A 23,261-nucleotide genomic window follows, 5' to 3' on the forward strand; every position below is an offset into this window, starting at 1 on the left:
CCTGCAGGTTTGGGAGTGAGAAAGATGATACTTGTCTCGATACATTATTTATGCTGCACACAGTTTCTAAATCACAACGCCACATTGCACCCATATGCACGCCGTAGTTTAAGTTATATTAACAGGCTGTGACACATTTTATCAATGAGGGCTGAATAACAAAAGCCTCTTTTTAATGCAACACAGTTCAACAGCAACCAAAATAATCATGAAGTTGATTTATATTCAACAAAATCTTTACATTATAACCTTTTATGATTGTGAATTATTATTAGTTTAAGCCTGGTAATAAACTAGCACGTGATCTGTTGTTATATATACAGTAAATGGGTTTGACATCCGGTGAGGCATCAGATATCTGTATTCGATGACCTCACTTCCCCCTCAACAAAATGGCCGCCTGTCAGAGTGCCCCTCCTTCAACGGTTGTTTATAGTTGCTAAGCAACTTCATTAAACGTCACCTGTCGGGTGCACCACGTGTCCGCCTCGAGCCGCAGAGGTGTTTTAATTACACTTTGAGGGATTTCGACACCGTGTTTTGAACTATTCTAGTATTCAGCTGCTCTAAGTGGACTTCCACCGGTACGCGCACGTTATTAGTTCACCGTCAGTCGGATTTCCGGTTCCGACTTTGTTCATGTATTTATAAAGCAGAATTAAACATGTCCCCCTGATTCCACTCGTCACGCGCTGCACGCGCCGCCCGCCGCCGCCGTCGCCGCCGCCGTCGCCGCCGCCATGGGGTCCGAGTCGGTGAAGGTGGTGGTCCGGTGCCGGCCCCTGAACGACCGGGAGCGCGCTCTGGGCTCCAACACGGTGCTGTCCATGGACCTGCACCGCTGCCAGTGCTTCATCTCGAGGCCCGGCGCGCGCGACGAGCCCCCGAAACAGTTCACCTTCGACGGCACCTACTTCACCGAGCAGCCCACCGAGCAGATGTACAACGAGATCGCCTACCCTCTGGTGGAGGTGAGCTCACCTGGGGCCGCTTGGACCCTGGTTGTTTGTTTTCAGCACCAACACACATGCGTTGCAAACGCTCGTCACGTAGCCTATATCTTATTCAGGGTTCGTACGGTCATGGAAAACATGGAAAAGTCATGGACATTTTTTTCAATGTTTTTTCTTTTTCAGGCCTGGAAAAGTCATTGGAAAGAAAAAAAAATCCCAAAAGTTTGGAAAAGTCATGGATATTTTGTACATACATATGTTAAATTACATGGTATATACTGTATACTTTGGAATTCTCATTGTTGGTTTAAATATGACATGATTTAACTATTTCACAGATTTCACACAATGCTTGGTCATGGACATTTGGTTAAAAATCCTGGAAGTCTATTGGCCAAAATGTGTATGACCCCTGTTCTTCCTAAAGCCTGCAGTCCTCATTATTTACTTAACAGTCATCTGTCAGTCACTTAATAAGCTTAATGGAAAAAGGTCATTAATGCCACATTTGTTCATGTTTTTATTTAATAACATTGTTTACAGGGCGTCACTGAGGGCTACAATGGAACAATCTTCGCCTATGGACAGACTGGAAGTGGGAAGTCTTTCACCATGCAGGGAGTGTCCGATCCTGCGGCCCAGAGGGGGGTCATCCCGAGAGCCTTTGAGCACATCTTTGAGAGTATTCAGGTAGATCGGGACAAACCAGTTCCATGTGCAACACGATCCAATTCATGCATTCATAAATCTCCCCCGTTCCAGCGTGTTTATTCCTTCTGTTGGGATGATATGCGTAGATGCTCCAGTTGTTCTAGTCTCGGTCCAGGCTCGCTCAGAGACGATACTTTTATGTGTGTGTGGTTTTTGTGCAAGCTAGTGTGCAGAGAATACCAAATTCCTGGTGAGGGCCTCCTACCTGGAGATTTACAATGAAGAAATCCGAGACCTTTTGGGTAGTGACACCAAGCAGAGGTTGGAGGTGAGTCTCTCGCCGCGCCGTCTGTTTCAGTCAACAAAACAACCGGCAACACCAGCGTAACGATGGAAGCCAAACACGACCGTCCTTCTTTTGTCCTTTATTAAACTCGTTTCTCAGGCTCTTCTCTGGCAGACGACCTCTGTTTAAGTTGCCATGGTTACATGATTTCTTGAAGGTCAAGGTGTTTTTTGGGGGAGATTGTGTGTGTGTGTGTGTGTGTGTGTGCGTGCGTGCGTGCTCAGCTGAAGGAGCATCCGGAGCGCGGGGTGTATGTGCGGGACCTGTCCACGCACACGGTGCACAGTGTGGGGGAGTGCGAGAGGCTCATCGAGGGCGGCTGGCGGAACCGAGCCGTGGGCTACACGCTGATGAACAAGGACTCCTCGCGGTCCCACTCCATCTTCACCATCCATCTGGAGATCTGCAACACGGGTGGACACACACACACACACACACACACACACACACACGCACACCATAGCTGCAGCCTGTTAAAACATATCTACAATAGCTCGATGTGCCATAGAGGTGGTTTTGATCTGCCTGTAGGAACATGTGACCCTTCCAGCTGCTCGGTATTAAAGAGCAAGATGTCAACAAGTTGTTGTCCTTGTTGTGTTTTCTTATCCTTTTGCTTATTTATTTTTTGCATCTACTTTCCACTTAATTTATTAGATATTTTTTGACCTGACTTCCTTGTTCAGAAAGATAATAAACAACAGACAAAAAACATAAAATAACTAGAACGGGCACTCGGTAGAGCGCATACCTTCACATATCACAAGATTGGGCATTGAATTATGAACATTTTGGCATTAGTTGCATGCCAATTGGAAATAAAGAAGATTTTGACCTTTTCATGACCTTGACCTTTGACCCGATCGATCCCAAAATCTAATCAAATGGTCCCCGGATAATAACCAATCATCCCACCACATTTCATGCGATTCGGTTTAATACTTTTTTTACTTATGCGAATAATACGCACGCTTACAAACACACGGCGATCAAAACATTACCTTCCGCATTTTCAATGCGAAGGTAACTAGATTAAAATATTTTAGCCAACATTTTTGAACATAAAAAACTATTTAAATGTCTCTTTGGTTTAACCAAGAATAAAAAAGAAAAAAAAGCATGGCGAGCCTATTTGATAATTGAATCGGACCTTTTTTATTCGGAAAAAAAACACAACAATAAATATGAAGAAATACATTATGAGCACAGATTGTGAACTAATGAATACCATAAAGGGAGAGGGACCCGCTGTGTTGACTTGTCCGTCTCAACTCTCTCAGACGCAGATGGCCAGGATCGCCTCCGAGCCGCTAAGCTCAACCTCGTGGACCTGGCGGGAAGCGAGCGCCAGTCCAAGACCGGCGCCACCGGCGAGCGCCTCCGCGAGGCCACCAAGATCAACCTCTCCCTCTCGGCGCTGGGCAACGTCATCTCGGCGCTGGTGGACGGCCGCTCCAAATACGTGCCCTACCGGGACTCCAAGCTGACCCGGCTGCTGCAGGACTCCCTGGGAGGGAACACGCGCACCCTGATGATCGCCTGCCTCTCGCCCTCGGACGACAATTACGAGGAGAGCCTGAGCACGCTGCGCTACGCCAACCGGGCCAAGAGCATCCAGAACCGGCCGCGCATCAACGAGGACCCCAAGGATGCTCTGCTGCGGGAGTTCCAGGAGGAGATCAAGAAGCTGCGAGCCCTCGTCTCCGGCCAGCTGGGCGCCGCTGACCACGCGTGTGAGTGATGCGCAGCGACTCTTTTTCTCGTGACGGTTGAGAGACGATGTGAATGCAGGAGGTGAGACGTGTTTCCGTTGCGTCTCGTTTTTTTGTTACTCACGCAGCTCTGCTGGCCCGTCGGGCGTCCGAGGCGCCCCCCGCCCTTCCCTCAAGGCCGCAATCCAGCAACGCGGAGAAGGAGAAGATTAAAGAGGCAATTTGCCTTTCGCCGTTCCCACGGCAACACACCACTCCACATCTCCACAAGGGGACTTTTTTTGTTTTGTTCACGCCGCCGTGCTGTGCTCTCGCCGCAGGAGTACGAAGTGAGGCTGGCCACGCTGCAGGCCGAGTACGACGCGGAGCAGGAGTCCCGGGCCAAGCTGCAGGAGGACATCGCCGCCCTGCGCTCCTCCTGCGACTCCACGCCGCGATCTGGAGACGGCCCGAGCCAGCAGGGGGCGCTCCGCCCCGCGGAGGGAACACCGGAGAGCGGCTCCCCAAGAACCCAGTGACTAGTTTCTACATTTCGTTTTTCGGTGCTCATAAAGCTCCAGTGAGTCCTCCAAATCCTGAACATCAGTTGACACGTGTGTGTGTGTGCCCCGCCCCCTCCATCAGTGAGCTCCAGCTGTGTGACGGAGGATGCCGAGGGAGAGCTCCGCCCTCACGCCGATCCCGTGGGCCTCGGTTCAGCTGGAGGAAGCCCCCTCACCGAGGTACTGCCCGCTAGCTCTCTGCATCATGTTCACTGGATGACATCGTGGTTCCCAAATGAGATATTCACCACTCCAGGGTGAAAATGCAATAATAACGGGCATGAAAATAGGACTGAGGACGATGATAAGCTTATTAGCTTATTATTATTCCCTCACGTTGGTGAGCCAGCCGGCTGGAGCAGAAGAAAACCCACAAGACCCAGACGGACACTCGCCTGGCGTCACCGCACCGCCTCCGGACCAGCAACACGTCCTGGAAAGGTACGCGGGCGCACGTTTATATACCTCATGCACTTTATGAAGATGAAGGTCTTTCTACATAAGGAGGAGGAGCCTGGAGTTTAGTTATGCCCATGTGGGTTTATTGCAGAAGTCTCCTATGAAGTTGCACTATAGAATTACCACACGCGGTTTGAGGTCATTTGGAAACACTAACTATGACACCTTTTGGCAACTGGAGTTTAAAAAGTTTCCGCTCGCTACGATTTCACAATTTAACCCCCAAAAAAGGTTTTCAAGCTTGTTTGTCCGTGTTTACCTTCGCATTGAAAATGCGGAAGGTTATGTTTTGATTGCCGTGTATTTATTTATTTGTATGCGTGTTACTCGCATAAGTCAAAAAGTATTAAACCGAATCGCATGACATTTGGTGGGATGATTGGTTATTATCCGGGGACCATTTGATTGGATTTTGGGATCGAAAGGTCAAGGTCATGAAAAGGTCAACATCTTCTTTTACCAGAGCACGGTCAATTTGTATCCAATTGGCATACAACTAATGCCAACATGTTCATAATTCAATGCCCAATCTTGTGATATGCGAAGGTATGCGCTCTACCGAGTGCCCGTTCTAGTTCCCGTATGTTTTACTCTCAAATATTGGTCCCGGTTTCGGCCTCTAAATCCCAGTGTGAGTCGTTCTCTCTCTCTCTCTCTCTCCATCCATCTCCCCCCCAGACTGCAGCAGCTGGAGCAGGAAGTGGTCGGCGGAGAGCAGGTCAGGAACAACGAGCTGAAGCAGAGACAGAGGCAGAGGAGGAAGCTGGCCGACCAGAGGAAGGTCCACCTCGTCTGCGCTTTGTCGGAGGACGGCGAGGACAGCGAACAGGTGCTGCTGAACGTCTACAACTCCATCCAGGAGGAGGTGCACGCCAAAAGCCAAATTCTGGTCACGGTCCAGGGCAAGGTGGGTCACAGCAGGTCAGCAGCAATGCGTTGGAGTCGTCTTCTGGTGTTGAGATGATGGGCTCTAAAAAACAACACATCAACAGCTGAAAGCGGCCAAACTGGAGATCCGTGACCTGCAGGCGGAGTTCGAGGTGGAGCGGGACGACTACCTGGCGACCATCCGGCGGCTGGAGCGGGAGGGCCAGCTGCTGCACGGCCTGCTGGAGCGCATGGCGCCCCTGGTGCGCCGCGACTGCAACTACAGCAACCTGGACCGCCTGAAGAAGGAGGCGGTGTGGGACGAGGACGGCGCCGCCTGGAGGCCGCCCGACGTCACGGTGCAGAAAACGACGCTGCCTTCAGGTGCAGAAAGAAGAAAGAAAAAAAATCATCCGTTTGATGATATGTGTTTGGCAGAATCTTTTTAACCCTCCTGTTACCTTTAGGGTCAATTTGACCCCAGGCTGTTTTTCACTGTCAAACATATAAGAAATATCAACTTTTTTATATATTTAAAGGGCTATTTAGGTAGTCAACAAACAAACATAAAGTACCTCACACTTAAGCTTGGAAAACAATATTAATTCAAATAATTTTCTGGAGTTTTTAATTGCTGGGGTGAAATTGACCCCGAGGGTAAAATATGTTGGTAAATATAAAGGTAACAGGAGGGTTAAAAAAAATAAAAAATAATATGATCTCTCTTTCGTTCTCCTCACAGCGGCGGCTCCGAAACCTTCAGCTAGCAGAGGATCAGCCGGTGACTCTGGAGAGCTGTTCATGGTGCGTTTATGGTCCGTGCGTCATCTCACACACACACACACACACACACACACACTGTCACGGGGCCTCAACCTCCCGCTTGTCCTCAGCAGGTGGAGGAGGACCGGTACAAGGAGATGCTGGACCGGAGCGACAGCGAGAACATCGCCAGCAGCTACTTCAAGTCCAAGAGGGCGAGCCAGCTGCTCGGCCGCGAAGCGCCCAAAGGACACGGCGGTAAAACTCAGAACAACAGATGCCCCCCCCCCCTTTGTCCTCTGGTGGTTGGCGCCCCTCTGATGGATCTCTCGTCCCGCAGCCGTCCACGCTCCTCCCCCGGCCAACGGGACGGCCCACCTCTCTGCGAGCGGCGCCGCCATGAACCCGCCCGTCCTCGCCGACGCCGTCCTGCCGCGCCCGTTCCGCCTGGAGTCGCTGGACGTGCCGCCGGCCAACGCCAAGGTGAGGCGCAAGAAAAGCAAATCTCACATCCATAACGAGGGGATTTGAGAAGACGCTTCCCCGTGTCACGGGGGTGGAGTTTTTCCCTGAGCCGATGTGAGGTCAAAGGTCAGGGATGTCGTATGTGTACAGATTGTAAAGCCCTCTGAGGCAAATTTGTGGGATTTGGGATGTACAACATGAATTGAATTGGCTGTCCTAACACAGCATGACACCCTTGGATTGTTTTGCACTGTACCTAAAAACTAACTCCAGATTCTATAATATTTAACTTTTGCCGTTGCTGATTTGTAAACCGCCGCTCCAACCTGTTCCTCATTTTATCTTCTCACATTCTTGCTGCTGAATGGATAAATAAAATGGTTTAATATATACACAATCATGGCTAGTCTCATTTAATGATTGGCGTGTTGATGTTGTTGTGAACATTAATAACATCCGTTGAGTTCGCTGTGATTCCACGGTCACCAAGTCAGGGGGGGGGGGCTGTAGTCATGGCAGCAGCATCAACAGGTAGTAGAACAGTAATCTCATGTTGCATACCGTATGACCTCTCGGGACAGCGTCGTGGATGTTGGTGTGATTTCACTTTAAAATAAAAAGAATAAAGATGAGAGAAACATTTACATTTGTGCCCGAAGCAAATCTTGAAGCTGCTTTTTGAGGCAAAGATATTACATCAACGATGATAAAGAATGAATTGTAACCTTCCATATCCGAGGGACGCCGCGGTTGCATCGTACGCGTCTCTGCTGATAATCTGAATCCTCTCCGCGGCTCACTTTTCTGCCCAGGTGTCGTCTTTCTAGAGAGATGCCCGTGGCCTGATTTCTTCATCCATTGTTTAATAATACTTGACCGGCAGAGAGCCGTGTCAGTTTCAAAATACGACACCCTTTTGTTTGCCCGTGCTCCGACACGGATACCGACCCATGAGGCGAGCCTCTCGCCTTTTAATGAGAGATTAGGGCGACCCGGATCGTCTCTCGTGATCGACCGCGTACTCATTCGAGACCGCGGCATCAAACTGGGCCTTTTCAAGTGAGCCAGCGGTGGGAGTGTTGGGACAATTTCCTACCAGTTCCTCCCCTACACACCTCTTTATACTTAATATGTAACTTCACATGTCACTTTTACACACGCTTACAGTACAATTTTATTTTATACCATTGTAAATGTAAAGTTTTAAATTCTCGCACCATGTTGATTGTTGTTGTTTTTGTTTGTCTGTCTAATGTACTCACCAACCGCCAAGTCAAATTCTCTGTCTAAAACACGTAGCAACATTTTTTTTCTGATTCCACGCGAGAAGTTATTAAGTAAAAGCACGGGGTCGCCTGGGTTCACGTGGAGGCCGAGCTGAGGATAATCTGCTCATGTAAGAACAGCTGAGCGGCGTGTAAGAGGAGTCGCATGGCCGGTGGTCATCGTGTAAGCGGAGCGTTGGAAGAGGCGCGCGGTCACTCTGGTGACGGGGTGAATGAAGTGAGGGGCTTTCACTCCTTTGTGCTGTGGGTCCCAGTTAGTCACTTCAAACTACAAGACAAAACAGGTTCACAAACAATGTCTAATTGAAAATGACGAGACGGATGAGCTTTATTTAACCGTGTGAGAATAAAAAACTAAAACAATACTATATGTATATGTATTAAATATATATTTATTATATATATATTTAATACATATGTATTAAATTACATATTTATTATATATTTAATAAATATATTTATTTAATAAAAATATATATTTATATCTCATTTTTATTTTCTCATGGAGATGGTAAATAGTGGGTTAGAAATCACATCATTGTTCTTCTAGTTGAACATCTCCAGCATTTAGACAGTGAAGGCAATCATCTGTATAAAAGTAGCAGAAACAAATCAGAAGTTATTGATACATCAGATCCTCAATAACTCCTGCTTATTGTTACTAAAGATAATAAAAAAAAACACTTTCAGAATCACCCCAAAACACTTTCAGAATTAGTTTTGTAATAATTATGGTCTTCTCGTTTGAGGCTTTGCTATAAGGAGTGTACTCAACAATCCACTTAAAGGCATAAATATGTGACAGTGAAAGTTTATTTGGGTTGGCGTTTCCTTTAAGTGAAGTACATGCGAGCTGCTCGTGTGCAGTATAATAAAGAATAATGGAAAGCTACAATATGGATTGCTTCAGAATGTAAAATGTTATTTCTGTGCAATTACAGGCTTATTTCTACATTATCTGACAACCCTTTTCTTTTATTGCCATAAATGTGTTTGCAAAAAATTATAAAACATTCAGCAGCCCATTAATTTGCACTCTTCGGCTGACTAAGTCATAAATGTGTTGCGGCCGACATAATGAGAGATTCTGATGACATTAACATCATTTTAATCAAACGTGTGATGTGGAAGGTGCATTTATCAGATTTTTAAACCAACAGGAGAACAAAATGCCCTGGAGTACGTGATACCCATATCAAAAGTGCAGTTCTTGCCCTTTTTTAAAAGTCTTCCTCTTCTTCCGCTCCTCCTGTTTGCCCAAAGTGCCGTGTGCCGAGGTCCCAGGTGACGCGCTAACTCTCTGAAGCCGACGCTCCTCCTGAACTCCTCCTTCCTGCTTCAGTCCCTGAGCAGCCCGAGCTTCCTCAGCGCCTCCTTTCGATCCGCCCCCATCCCGGGCGCCACCATCACCGTATAGCCCACTGGGTTTTCTGGTTTTCGGGGCGCCGGCTGACCGTTTTTGTGGTTGTCCAGGGTGGCGGAGCGCTCCAGACCCGTTGCCCTCGTCCCGTTGGACGGCGCGGGGTCGGATGTCGCAGACTGTTGGTCGCTCCTGGAGTCGTGATGGAAACTGGCGCTGCTCTGCAGAGGCTTGTTTTTGGGCCCCTGAGAGTGACACGACGACGGGCTTCTCGATGGATTGACGTGAGGTGGACCTCTTGTGAAGCGGTTGGGCATCGGGTCCAAAGAGAAGTGAGGTTTCGCGGCCGGCACCGGGGCTACCGACTCCTTTCCCGGCTCTCGGTCCTTCAGGAGACCCAACTTCTGCAGAGCCTCCAGCCTGACCCCCTGGGGGTCCGTTGCATTCTTGGTGCCGAGCGGAGGGTCTGCGGTCACCGATGCTTCGTCTCGTCTTCTCACAGACATGCTGGCGGGAATCCTTTTGGGTTTGGGGCCAACCACCGGGGGACCGGTCTTGGACCGACACGCCTCCGGGTGGGATCCGTCGGACCTCGGAGGATGCCCGAGGTTCGGTCCTCCCGCTGTGACGGGGAGGCGCCGGTCCAAGTCGACGGTGTGATCCAGTGTGGGACAGAGCGGCGTCTTCTTCGCCGAGGCGCTCCTCCGCAGATGGACCAGCGCCTCGTAGGACAGAGGACCTCCAGGCGGACCTTCAGCTTTCCGAACCGAGTGGTCCCGAGGCTTGACGGGAGGCGGCATCGCGACGTTAGCCTCTGGAGGGACACGGGGAGCGACGGGCTTCTGGCGGAGATCCGGTTTGTTGCTCGGAGGAGTGAAGTGAGGCTTGTAGCTGAGGGTTCTGTCAGAACCCGGAGAGCTGCTGGCCACAACGAGAGGCGTAGGAACCAGGCAGCTCTGCTTCGGCTTGGCGTCGACAAAGTCCGGTTGGGGTTCCTGAGACGTGTGTTTGTGTAAACCTGGAAGACAAACACACACTGGATCACGAGGAGGCATTCCATCGCTGCTCCGCATCCGGACCCAGAGACGAACTCACTGGTCAGCTTGTTGGCGAGGTCTCCGGGGCTGGGCAGTCGGTCCGGTTCGTCGTTGGACAGCCCGCTGTCCTCCTCGGCATCCAGAGACTCGATCGTCTCCTCCAAAAACATGAGGCAGGCCTTCTCCTCGGCGGACAGGTGCTCCATACTGTCGTCGCTCTGAAAAGCGCGTTGCGACGAAGAGAGGGAAATCGACAAATCGCGCTTTTAATCGGAGGCTTCGCGCGAAAAGCAAAGGACGTCGGGAAGGGAGGGCGAGGTCGCTTACAAAGAGGGAGTTGGCGCTGAGCACGCTGTCCCAGCTGCTGGCGCTGTCCATGCCCACGGTCATCGGGTCCGATCCAACGCCGCCTGGCCAGGTGTCGCTTTTTGGCATCTTAGTGCCCGATTCTATCTACGTTGAGGGGCTCGGCTTGTTGCGTTAGTCTGTGAAGAAGGGAATACGGGCGGAACATGGAAATGGGTCCTCCACCATCTTGCCCCCCCTAAAGCATTAAATAGTACATTGAGTTATTGGATCGGACTCGTCTTGCATATTTCAACCACATTCTTTATAGTTTGTCTCTTTTTTATGATTTTTCACAGGTTTTTAGTTGTTCTATCTTCCACCCAGCCGTTTTTTTTTTTTTACTGTTTTTAACCCTCCTGCCGCCTTTGGGTCAATTTGACCCGATTCAATGTTTAACCCTCCTGTTACCTTTATATTTACTGACATATTTTACCCTTGGGGTCAATATGACCCCAGCTATTAAAATCTCCAGAAAATTATTAGAATTAATATTGTTTTCCAAGTTTAAGTGTGAGGTACTTTATGTTTGTTTGTTGACTACCGAAAGAACACCGACATTAAACATTGAATCGGGTCAAATTGACCCGAAGGCGACAGGAGGGTTAAATATTGAATCAGGTCAAAATGACCCGAAGGCAACAGGAGGGTTAAACGACCACTTTGGGAATTTTCCTGGAACTACTTTCTTACTGTAACCTCTTGCCGTAGTTTTGCTTGATATCCTGTTGTTGGTCTAATCCTACAATAGCTTTTGTGTGACCTCGTGCTAACCGTATGCAGCAATATCTAATCGGCCTTCAATGGTTTAAATATTATTACAAATAACTGAGTGTGTGCACAACCTGTAGAAAACTATGGTGTGATGTTATAACTTATTTTTATTACTTGTTTTTAAAATGCATTTGACAGACACACTTTAATGAGATGAAAGTTAATGACAGTAATAAACACCAATGAGAACACAGGCGCGCACCTTCGCCCACATTATCTCTAAAGGAATTCAGACTGTCTTTCTTTATAATGTATAGATAATTGACAGTCCAGTGTTCACAGACGCTGATTAACATAATTTGGCTTGGAGACGAGTCGGCTTTGATTATTTTCCAAGGAAGGAAAGCCGACGTGGAGAGGAAGGGAAGTGCACAGCGATCAGCACCACAAGGGACCGGACAGCTCCACACGAGAAATATATAAACGGTGTCACATTAATGCTGCTTTAATGAATGTGATTGTTTACAGTGTAAACGTGGAACGCATCGTGGTGACATGGACAAGAGGGCTCAATTGCAGACTTCCTACTTCATCAAGTCGTTAAAGAGCAACACATGTCCATTGGCACTCACTGCAATAATATATATATATATATATTATATATCTAATATATAATATATATAATATATATATATTTATATATACACATAATATATTATATCTAATATATATACAATATTACATATAATATATATTATCTATAATATCTAATATTATAGCTATTATAATATCTATTATATATATATTAATAATATATTATATTCATATGTATAATATTATATATATATAATATATTTATATATATATATAACATTTATATATATACGTTATATGAAATATCTTGCAAGAGAATGTGAAAATAATTGCAAGGTAATTCAAAAGTGTTGAAAGATTGATCAAAAAATATTACGGGTGAATAAAAGGGTTCAAAGTATTCTGAAATCATTAATTTACAGCGTCTGTAAAATCAATTATTCATCCGTTTGTTTTTGCTCGGAGGCAGTTTTGGAAAATAAAGTGCAAAGAATTACAAAATGATGAATGTTTAACTATTATTTAACATTATTTAACAACCATAGTTGCCCGTGGTTCTTCTGTCTGATATTCTAATAAATATTCTAACAAACTAAGATGTAGGTCCCAATTACTGTGCAAGTTTAACACAACTTTTAAAAAGGAAACATATAGTTAATTGGCTGAAACCACTGCAATGGCACTCTTTTGATGCCGAGTGTGTTTATATGGACGAGTAACATACGATTCATTCGTCTATTTTCTAGATTTCCAAATTATCTCGCGTGCACAACTGCCGAAATATCACATCCTCCACATGGAACCTCGTGCGGTGTGTTTTACGCGCACGCCAGCTTCCCGTTGATGGGACGGAATGACGGGCGATCACAGATTGGTGTGTTTCTGACAGATATATACCGAGTCCTCTGACTGCGTGTGACTCAGATTACAGCCCACATGCCACTCCTAATCTCCCTCAACCGGATCAGTTACACAGTGAGTGGAGGGCAGCGGCAGCAATGATCCCCTGAAAGCTATACGATATCCAGGTTGACCATGTTGCCAGACTGCAACACTATTCCTCTGGGTGTCCTCAGATGTTATAATATTAAAGGTGAACCTAAAAAGTAATGAGTGTTTTTTCTTCTCCTTACTATGAATGAGATGACACATCAACAGTTATTGCATGTGCTTTTTTTTTTTTAACCAGAACACACAACTTTTAGAGAATAAAAACAGTTTACTTTTCTCCTAATAGAGCTGGGAGTTTGGGATAAAGGAACCTGTGTCCGATCCAAGTGAAAGGAAATTCACTTTTGGATAAGTTGCTGCACCTGAGGAGAGGGAAGGGCTGCTGAACAAGCCAAGAGAGGCACAAAAGCGCTCCTGTTCCTGCTTTGCCATGTCAGTCCATCCCTGCAAACATGTACCAGTCCCTATATCAACAGGAGATGTAGCTCTACCCACAGGTCAGATATGAGTTTGACCCAATCTGAGTAGATCACATGCAAATAACAACATCAATAAAGTGTTTTGAATTCACACGTGTCAATGGCGTGAATTGGGTGTTTCAAGACTGTAGTTAGTCGTTAACTTCCATCAATTTCCAGTAAATAGGACGCTGCAGAATACACATCATAATGTTATCTCCATACAGATACAGCTATCACGACAGTACAGTAGCAACCGGTACAATAAAAATAACTGTCGCTGTTCTGTTTTGATTGTGGCTGTAAAGGAGTATTTTATTATAGCCTGTTCTAAATGCATTGTTCGAGGGGGGGATTGCACAACTGGGTCAAATTGTACGCGCTCTTAAAAAAAGAAAAGTGTTATCAACCTCACCTCCACCACCTGTTCTTTGAGCCGCTACCTTCAGATATGATTCATGTCCGTTGAAGATGATCCGCCCCAAATACAGTCTGTGCAGAAGATACCAAACAGCCACTGATTAAAGGATGTATGCAAAGACAATCAGTCCCAACTCCCAGACAATACAAAGACTGACTGAACGATGCAAAGAAGTGCATTATGACGTCATACTCAAATATGAAGTGGTGTAAAAAACTATTTAAAAAAAAGAGAATTTAGTCAGGAAAAACACATTTAAAAAAAGTTCACGCCTCCATAAATGATCTTAAGCGTATTTGTTGATATATGTTGCGTCATAGATTCACTTTATAGTGACGTCAGAAGAAACACGCGATGTAAATAGTTTTACATTTAAAGTGTAAACATCTTTAAGACCACACTCTACCGGTCGCACATACCTGTTCTGAATCTCCGGACACGAGTCTTCAGTTATCCATCTTCTGTTTCCTGTGCGAAGGGAAGACGCGACTGAGCGGCTCGCGGTCACCTGCGCGAGGGACTTTGTGCCCGTCGCGCTCAGCCAATGGGAGCGCAGCGCTCTCCTTGAGACGCACGAGCCCTTGTTGTCATGGCACCCACAACTAATCTGCTAATCAGTGTCTCTGTTTCAAACTCTCTCTCTGTTTGTGTGTGTGTGTGCGTGCTCATTTAACCATATAAGTCATTCTGTGTGAAGCCTGATGAACACAGAACAATAGACCAAATTGTGCATTAAAAAAAAGACAAACTGCTTTTATGTCTGGCAGACATGACTGATCTAATGTTTCAGCCATGACGGTCTTCCTCGGGTCGAAGTCTATAATGGACACGAAGTTGCTGATTTATTGGCAAAATCCTATAAAATATAGGAGATGAAAAACACGTAATTTACTTTAACTTATTGGTGCACTTAGAATAATGCAATATTTTATGATCACACTTTTTGAGAAATAGTTATCGCCTGTATCACGAATGAATACAGGTTTATTTTCTTTCATGACCTTCTTTGCGTGTAGTGAGTTTTCACATTTAACGGGATGATATAAAAATAGTACACACATAATAAATACATGGACAATAAGGACTCGATACATTTTTTAAAAAGCATTACAGAAAACGTTGGAAAAACTTCATTTTACAAAAATGTTACTTAATTGTCTTTGCCCTGCAGCATTAAATTAATTCAGGTGTGAATTGATGTCACCCTAAAAAAAGAAAAAGCCACGATATTATATAATATTCATCTTCAAAAAAAGAGAAACATGTGTGCAGGGACTTTAACTGTGGTTATTAAAACCACGTGTTTCCGCTCTATTGTTGGGCAGTGGATTAATGTGCAATAGGATCTCATCATATTAGACTCTTGTTATTAAGTTACATTCTTGGTTAAAGGATCCGGTTCTTGAAGAACGCCATGTGAAATAACTTCTGGGACTCACGGACTATTTCGTCTGTTTGTATCTCTCAAGCCGCCATGCTTATCGGAATACGCATCTTCGATTGGCTGAGTAACATCACGTGATGCGATAGACAACGCATTGGTCGTCGTGGTTACTGGACCGCTGAACGAGTGCCGTAAAGGCTGGAAAAGCGGCGCCAGTTAAAATTGAAGCATCAAAATCTAGATAATTCTCAATTATAGGTCCAGCTACAACGGCGTCTGACTGAGTCATTGTATAATGAGCATGTTTAAAAATAAATAAAAAGAATTGTATGACATGCCATAAAAAAAGTAAATGTACAAAAAAGTAAAAAAAATGTTTTATCGTATAGTATTTTTTATAGCATGTCGGAAAAATTCAAGTACCGTTTAAAACTAGAGCGGGGCTTTTTACCAGTTTAGGTCTAAATTCTGACAGCATTAAGTGTAACTTGTCTCTTTCATCAACAGTAAATACTGTCACCGCTGCACCTAACAGCTGGTGAGCAGATCTTATTATCCTATTATAGGGTATAGATCAGGGTGTCTACAGGAATAAACCTGTGAAATTTAAGACTTTTTAAGACCACGTCTAAATAAAATTTAAGACCTAATGTACGAAGGAAATATACATTAATCTAAATTACTTAATTCAAAGTAAACACACTGATGTCTGTTCAAAATTAACAGTATGGTGTAATGCAAAAGGATAACACAAATGTCATTGCTGTTGTAAATTATATTTATTAATATAACATTTTCAGAACATTTAGGTCCCATGAACAAATGTCTATAAAATCAAGTAAATATATTTTTAAAATACGTGCAACATAGTTCCTTTTGAACAAAAAAAAATCTATAAAATAACATAAATAACATTTCCAGCTGCTTTTAAAATGCAAATACATTTACATAATAGAATGTATGTGTGTGTGAGTTAGTTATCATGTCTCTATGTGATGGGTGTTTGTGTCACAGGTTCATACGTCTCCTCCTGAGCTTTTGTGAATATACTAGGAAAACAATCCTTTTCAAACTATATGAATACAAAAACTTCCAGTTGACATTTGGTCCATTCTCCTGGAAAAAAGAAAAAAAAGGCAGACATTAGCCAACAGTCACCACATCTCTTCATGACACCACCACTTCAGATTAATGTCAGACTGGATAAATAGGAATGAATACTATTTTTACAAATTAAGCAACGCGAGCCATCCCTTGAGCCTAGTGAACACTATAGACATATTGACAGGTAAACACCACTCTACTACCAATCTAAAACTAGTTTTAATTAGTCTAATTAATGTGTAGTGCGCCTATCCATAGCTGTTATTAACTTGACACATGAGTAAAGCGTAACTATATGATACACATACTCATATACATGAGGATAGTTAATACATATATTTATGTTAGACTTACTTTGAGGTGCTGAAGTAGGTCCTGGTGTCATGGCCCATGAGCTCCACAGGATCCTGACTGGACGTGGTCATTTCACCAATAACGCACATGAAGTCCAGCTGTCTGCTCGCGGTGGTCTGGTCCAGAGTCTCGTGGAACAGAATGAAGAACGCACCGCAGCGTTGGTCTTCGGTGATGAGCTCTTTGTTGCAAGGCGCTGGATTTCCTCCGGTGACCTCCAGCGTTGGAGTTGACGTCGTTGCTCGTGGCGGAGCAGGAGCTCGCGGCGGAGCAGCAGCTAGCCCCGCAGGCTGCTGGCGGCCTTCGCTAGTCTCTGTGCTTCTTGCTCTGCACGTGAGATTCCACCGCTGGAAAGTCTCGCGACACATAACGCAGATTCAGAAGCATTTCACCGACCGTGACCAGAAACACTCGTTCTTTTCAAGCCGTTGTTGAACTTGCATCCTGCCATGTTTTCTAAAGTAGCCGATGCTTCACGTTGTAGGGGATGGGACCGAATACGCGGGGCCCCTTTAAGAGAAGGGGCGTGGCCCCGGTGACACCAGAGACGCCGCAGAGCGACCGGAGCAAAACACGGACCTGGCGGAACAGATTGCCTCATATTCGTAATGACATGACACAGAAAAAACTTAAGACCAATCCAATCTGAATTTAAGACAATTTAAGACTTTTTAAGGCCTTATTTTTAGGAAAAGCAATTTAAGACTTTTTAAGACTTTTTAATGCCCTGTAGATGAACCTTAGAATACCGCGTTGGTGTAATCCCACTACGAGGGCACCGGATCAGTGAGGGTCAGCCAACAAGGGTTTACTCCCAATGGCCATGGATTGTCCACAGTAGCTATACACGGATGCTGTGGGGACAGTTAGTATTACAATAAATTAAACTAGAACGGGCACTCGGTAGAGCACATACCTTCGCATATCACAAGATTGGGCATTGAATTATGAACATGTTGGCATTAGTTGCATGCCAATTGGATAAAAATTGACCGTGCTATGGTAAAAAGACGATTTTGACCTTTCCATGACTTTGACCCAATTGATCCCAAAATCTAATCAAATGGTCCCCGGATAATAACCAATCATCCCACCAAATTAAATGCGATTCGGTTTAATACTTTTTGAGTTATGCGAGTAACACGCATACAAATAAATGGCTTTCAAAACATAACCTTCCGCATTTTCAATGCGAAGGTAAAGATAAGAAAATGACTTCAATGAACCAAAAAAAGAGAGAAAAAGGCATGTGTTGATACAAAACTACTCTTACACCCAACACGTCGGCTATAGCTTTTAATTGTGACAACACTGAAAAAGAATCAAGTAAATCCAGTTATTCTGCAGTGCTTTGTGTGCAACATTCATCATTATTGTCCTTGAAGAGTCTTGAGAACTTGGTAAATACAAAAAAACAACAAAGCCATTTCCTAGTTTCACTTTTGTGTGTCAGTTTACAAATTCAGAATCCCTCTTAAAATGAAATAACGCGACCGAAAGGCATCAGAGGAAATAATACACCGTAATTAATTGTGTGTTAATATCCAGCACCATCTCGGCGTGAACCCCAAATCAAGTCCCTCCACTGTTAAACTTCAATTATTTGGCACACGCTAGTTCCCAATATTGCCGTCACAGAGATGTGAAGTAGAAATACTGGCAGTGCACCACAGGAGGCCGTCATGAAGAGGGCTAAGCCCCAAAAACTAACATCTTTGACCTGTGGTTGAACTTAAGTAAATGAATGCTTCATCCTTACAGGCAGAGAGTTTCAAAGGACATGAAGATGAAGATGAAGATGATATGTGCAAAATACACTGGAACAAAAATGGCATTTGTGTTTTTGGACAACATGCACTCCATGATAAACCAAATGGTCTTCGACTCGTGGTTTTCAAAACATCCCGGCTAGAAATACTTTTGGGCTGCAAATATATAATTTAAAAAAAGGTGAACATTTAAAATGCAAAAGACAAAATGGTTCACGCCGATAAGTACATGATGTACCGGAACAGTGAAGGTAGTAGGTGAGCAGGATTTATCTCGTAGCACGTCTCACACTCGCTCTGCAACACCTCACCGCTCTTTAGTGATTAAAAACAAGACGCAGCAGCGTAAAAACAAGACGATAATGTTGTCTTTTTTTAAAGATAACAGCACGATGAGTTGAAAATGACACCAGAGTTAAAATTATACTGTCGTAGCCGTGAAGAATAACGGAGCTACGGAACTTGTAAAATGTTTCAGCACCATTTTTTTTTTTGGTCTAATCTCAAATAAATTCAAAACATCTCAAAAAAGAAAAAAGGGGGAGGGCAAAGACAGAAGTAATCAGGCAAAGTTATGGTCACAGATTGCTAAATGATATTGTACTTCAAGATGGAGTCGATCACACGTAGTTCAGCATGAACCCGGCTGAACAATTCATACAGCTACAATTAACCAAATTATCTTTTTTTAATATATATATATATATTGGAGGAGTTTGACACAAGTCAAGAAAAACAACAACAACCGTGCTACGTAACCAAAATGATGACGAGTCATTCTTTGTGTGCGGTGCTTAAGACAACAGTGAAGAGCGTCACATCGAAGTGCAAATAATTCTCAAAGGTTGTTTTAAACTCTTTCTAGAGCCAGATTTGACAGGTTGTTATACAATATGAGTGTAGTCAGTCACAGGTAAGTATTGGCAACATGCGAGCTGCCGTTTGGTTCGTCGTCAACACGGCCGAGCCGTCGCCCAAAGAGATTAAAACATATCCTCAGAACGCTTTGCATATTTTACTCCCACCATCCGAGCAGACTGAAAATATGGTTCGACGACATCGGAGCGCCGCAGTCGCGTCTCTGACCGTGAGAACGGACCGCGGTTAAAAAGAAATACGAAACCGGCGAGAGGCTGAACTCGGCGTTCTGCCGATTCTCCGTGGATGTCGCGAGGTAGAGGATCACGCAGAGCGACGCGGACGTCGGGGTTGCGGTTGTATTTGTGAGGCGGCAGAAAAGACAAAAAAAACCAAAAGAAACGGTGTTCACACTTCCCCAAAGTTGGTATGGCCCGTCTCCTTGGCGTGCTCCCGGGCCTCCTTCTGTCCCACCAGGCCCGTCTCGCACACCATGCAGCGCAGCGCGAAGCGGTTGACGTCCGTGAACTGGCGCTTGCGGCGAGCCTCGTCCGCCAGCTCCAGGGCCAGCGCCAGGATCACGTCGTCCGCGGTGGAGAAGATCGTCAGGGGCGGCGCGGCGTCGGCGCCGGGCGTCTCCTTCTGCAGCGGGTCGTAGTGGATGCCGTCGTAGATGAGCAGCACGCGCTTGCGGTAGCCGGCGTCCTCGCCGAAGCGGTCCACGCGCACCGTCTGGGTGTCCACCACGCAGATCTCGCACTGGTAGAACTTGGACAGGATGGACACCTCGATGGCGCCCCCCCAGGTGTCGTCGCGTCGGATCCAGGCGCAGTACTCCTCGTTGGTCTTGCCCAGCACCGCTTCGGAGTACGCCGCCGGGTCGCTCGACACGATCTGGGCGATGAGGCCTCGCATCTCGGGGGCGCAGGCGAGGTCGTACACGCCGCCCTCCACCACGTAGTTCACGCTGGTGAAGAGGCAGGAGTTGTCCGCCGGCACCACTCGGCGGGTCAGCGCGGGCGAGGCTTCCGGGCGCGGCGCTTTGGTCACGGCGGGGTGATCCGGAGGAGGCTTCGGCTTGTTCTTTTCTTCCTCGACGATGAGGGTGTCTCCTGGAGAGAGCGAGACAACGCAGTTCAGCATTTTGAGGCGTCCGCGCCCGCAATGACGCGGACGGAATTCCATCTGGGTTCCTCGTGGCGGGAAAATAAACGAGTTATGAAAAACGGCAACTTTCTTTCTAAAAACGGGCCCCGGTGCTCTGGGCGATTCACAGAACACCGCGCATCATTTTCATGGTTATTTCTTCTCAAAATGTACTTAATGTCGTAACAGCCATGGTGTGCCTGGAAGACATGTAATCTAAATAATACAATCGTCAATCGAACAATAAATGCTATATTTAATATTTTTATATTTAATATTTGTATATTTAATTTAATTTTAGTCATTAGTATTGTGTATGCATATATGTTGTATATATACATATATATTTTATTTTATATTTTACTTTGTATACATCTATATCTTTCATCCCTGTTTTTTATATTTTATATTTTATTTTATTCTCGTGTTTAGTTTATTGGTGCTGCTACTGCTACGACAAATTTCCCCTTGGGGATTAATAAAGTATTTATCTATCGATCTATCTATCTATAACATGCCTGATTTGATGGGGTAGTCCTTGAGGTGAGCGTCTCCATTTTGAAGGTCAAGGCTGGAGGGTGGATAACCAACCATAATCTTCTGCACATCACAGGGGATTCCAGTCAGCTCCTCCACCTTCCTCTTCAGCTCTTGCACACAGGACTGATGAGTCAAGCCCTGCATGATGTGGCTGCCATTTTTGGTCTTACAGCGAAGATGCAACATCCTACCAAAAAAACAAACATGTGACAAATCAGTAAGACTGCAGGTATTCACCAAAGCATTTGGTGTCAAGGGATTGTAGCCGTCAAGAGGACACTTTCTGGATATCTGAATTAATAAAGAGTGTTGAATCAACTTTGTTATTAGTTACGTTGGTTAATGACTAAAATCCTCATTTGAATTAATCAAATTGTATTCATATCCAAGCATAATCTCAATTCTGCAAGTCTAATGCTGAACAGTAATATGTATTGCAAGCATGTAATAGTATAATTTACAATTAAAGAAAGCTACAAATAGAAATGTGGAGCGGGATGGTGCTGAAGCACTGTACCCACGAGGCAGGACACAAAATATATCAACGTAAAACATGGTCGAATATTTTGGGGATTTTCTCAAATTGGATTCAGTTTTGAAAAATGGAATCGTCAATGGAGTTAATGCTGGTTACGCGCTAATAATGTGGAAATTAGCATAAAAAGTGCCAAAAGATGTCATAGTATATAGAGTGTGTCGTAAAAAATATGATAGTTTAGCATGACATAAAAAGCAATAACAAAAAATGGTGTAGTATGCCATAAGGAAAAATCACAAAAATAGTATATCAATAAAAAGAAATCCTACTGTAATATTTATATATATACATATATTTATATAAATATATATATATATACACACATATATATATATATATATATACACATACATACATATATACATATTTATATAAATAAATAAAATACAAAAATATATATTTATGAAATAAAAATAATTTGGCTGAATTCTTGGGATATTAGAGAAAACATTTAAGTTTTTTAAATGTATTTCAATGAGTTACAGAAAAGCAAGACAATCGGTTACTCTTCTCCACATGTAAGCAAAATGAAGAACCACTTACCAACCAATAATTAACTAAACAATAACAACAATATACAACTTGAGAAGTGGAGTTGAATGTCGTTTAACGCTCTATCTAACCAACCGGTATGGAGATGAAACTGAATTGGTGGAAACATGGTTTTATACCCTTTCAGAAAACATACATTCAACTCAAAACACTTTACGTTTTATTGAGTAGAGCTGGAAGCTTTGGACTAGCCAGCTAATTGTGTTTCTGACCTTAACTTACGCAACAGAGCCGGAGCCAGTGTGTAATGCCACTCTCTCAATGGACCCGGCATAACAATAACACAGCTGATGAGCAGCAGCTGGGTGAAAACACATGACAGCGACATTGCTTTGTTTTCTTTGTTCTTGGTGACTTAGTCAAACAGCAGAGAGATAAGCGGGCGAAGCTAGGAGCTCCCTGTCAAGCGAGGTAAAACAGCAGCTTTACGTGGAGCCAACTGTCGTGTAACTACACAGAAACAACAGCCGCGGCAGGTATTGACGCATTTATTCTGAATAAGTAACGCCATGAAAGAAAAAAGTAACGTGACTAGCTAGCTAGTTAGCTCGTATCATCTGCTAATATTAGCATGCTAATCCATAAGTGGGCCGTTTTTACATCCGGGCAACCAGGTACATTATTTACTGCCAGGTGACACATATATACACATACACGGTACTTTAAGTGGTATGTCAACGAGCGAAGTGTTCTTCTTCTTACCTGCTGTTGACTGCAGGCCAGCCTCAAACAATAAACATCCAGTGGGACACTGACGTGAAAAACGTCAGTTTACGTCCTTTCGACGTCATGACGCTCTCTGACCGACAAACCACGCCCACTTTACCGTATATTCCCTAATAGCCGTTAGCCTTCTTCCACTTTACGCTTAAAGTGGTTTTGATTTGTGAAGAGTATTATTACTTTATTTATTTTCTGTACTAATCCAGAACCTCATTGGCTTTTTGTCGAGGGAACCAGTGCGACGCTAACTGTTGCGTCATTTAAACTCAAAACATACCTGTTTACACTGGCATTTGGTTAATTTAAATATTATATGGCCTTTTTAAAAATCTTCCCCGTTTAGTTATTTTATTGCAATTTCTTTACAGTG

At 44.6% G+C, this 23,261-nt stretch overlaps 3 protein-coding genes across 6 annotated transcripts; 1 reads left to right on the forward strand and 2 right to left on the reverse strand.

Moving 5' to 3' along the window:
• Window positions 1–408: 408 nt before the first annotated feature.
• Window positions 409–7,154, forward strand: kif17 (kinesin family member 17). The gene is given in 15 exon segments (XM_056437870.1): window positions 409–971; window positions 1,497–1,643; window positions 1,831–1,932; window positions 2,175–2,364; window positions 3,231–3,683; window positions 3,791–3,879; window positions 3,983–4,092; window positions 4,094–4,176; window positions 4,287–4,384; window positions 4,554–4,645; window positions 5,342–5,570; window positions 5,656–5,914; window positions 6,273–6,334; window positions 6,424–6,550; window positions 6,633–7,154. Coding segments are annotated over 15 exon segments (2,463 nt in total). The 5' UTR covers window positions 409–740; the 3' UTR covers window positions 6,824–7,154.
• A 1,363-nt stretch (window positions 7,155–8,517) lies between these two features.
• On the reverse strand, window positions 8,518–14,422 carry zgc:158258 (uncharacterized protein LOC791186 homolog). Of its 4 annotated transcripts, XM_056437867.1 has the most exons (5): window positions 14,343–14,422; window positions 13,918–13,994; window positions 10,768–10,925; window positions 10,499–10,658; window positions 8,518–10,421 (listed from the first exon to the last, which is right to left on the reverse strand). In XM_056437867.1, exons 3-5 carry the CDS (start codon window positions 10,873–10,875, stop codon window positions 9,382–9,384), a joined length of 1,308 nt encoding a protein of 435 aa, XP_056293842.1. In that variant the 5' UTR covers window positions 10,876–10,925; window positions 13,918–13,994; window positions 14,343–14,422; the 3' UTR covers window positions 8,518–9,381. The 4 variants fall into 4 exon arrangements, with proteins under 4 accessions (XP_056293842.1, XP_056293841.1, XP_056293843.1 ...); XM_056437866.1 differs by lacking the exon at window positions 14,343–14,422 and having other exon boundaries at window positions 13,918–14,280; XM_056437868.1 differs by lacking the exon at window positions 14,343–14,422 and having other exon boundaries at window positions 10,768–10,984; window positions 13,918–14,280.
• Window positions 14,423–18,046: 3,624 nt separating this feature from the next.
• yod1 (YOD1 deubiquitinase) lies at window positions 18,047–22,979 on the reverse strand. The gene is made up of 3 exons (XM_056437442.1): window positions 22,871–22,979; window positions 21,057–21,265; window positions 18,047–20,504 (listed from the first exon to the last, which is right to left on the reverse strand). The coding sequence occupies exons 2-3, from the start codon at window positions 21,262–21,264 to the stop codon at window positions 19,801–19,803; spliced, it is 912 nt and encodes a 303-aa protein (XP_056293417.1). The 5' UTR covers window position 21,265; window positions 22,871–22,979; the 3' UTR covers window positions 18,047–19,800.
• Between the last annotated feature and the right edge of the window lie 282 nt (window positions 22,980–23,261).

Source organism: Pseudoliparis swirei, chromosome 18, assembly GCF_029220125.1.
Source record: "Pseudoliparis swirei isolate HS2019 ecotype Mariana Trench chromosome 18, NWPU_hadal_v1, whole genome shotgun sequence".
NCBI lineage: Eukaryota > Metazoa > Chordata > Actinopteri > Perciformes > Liparidae > Pseudoliparis > Pseudoliparis swirei.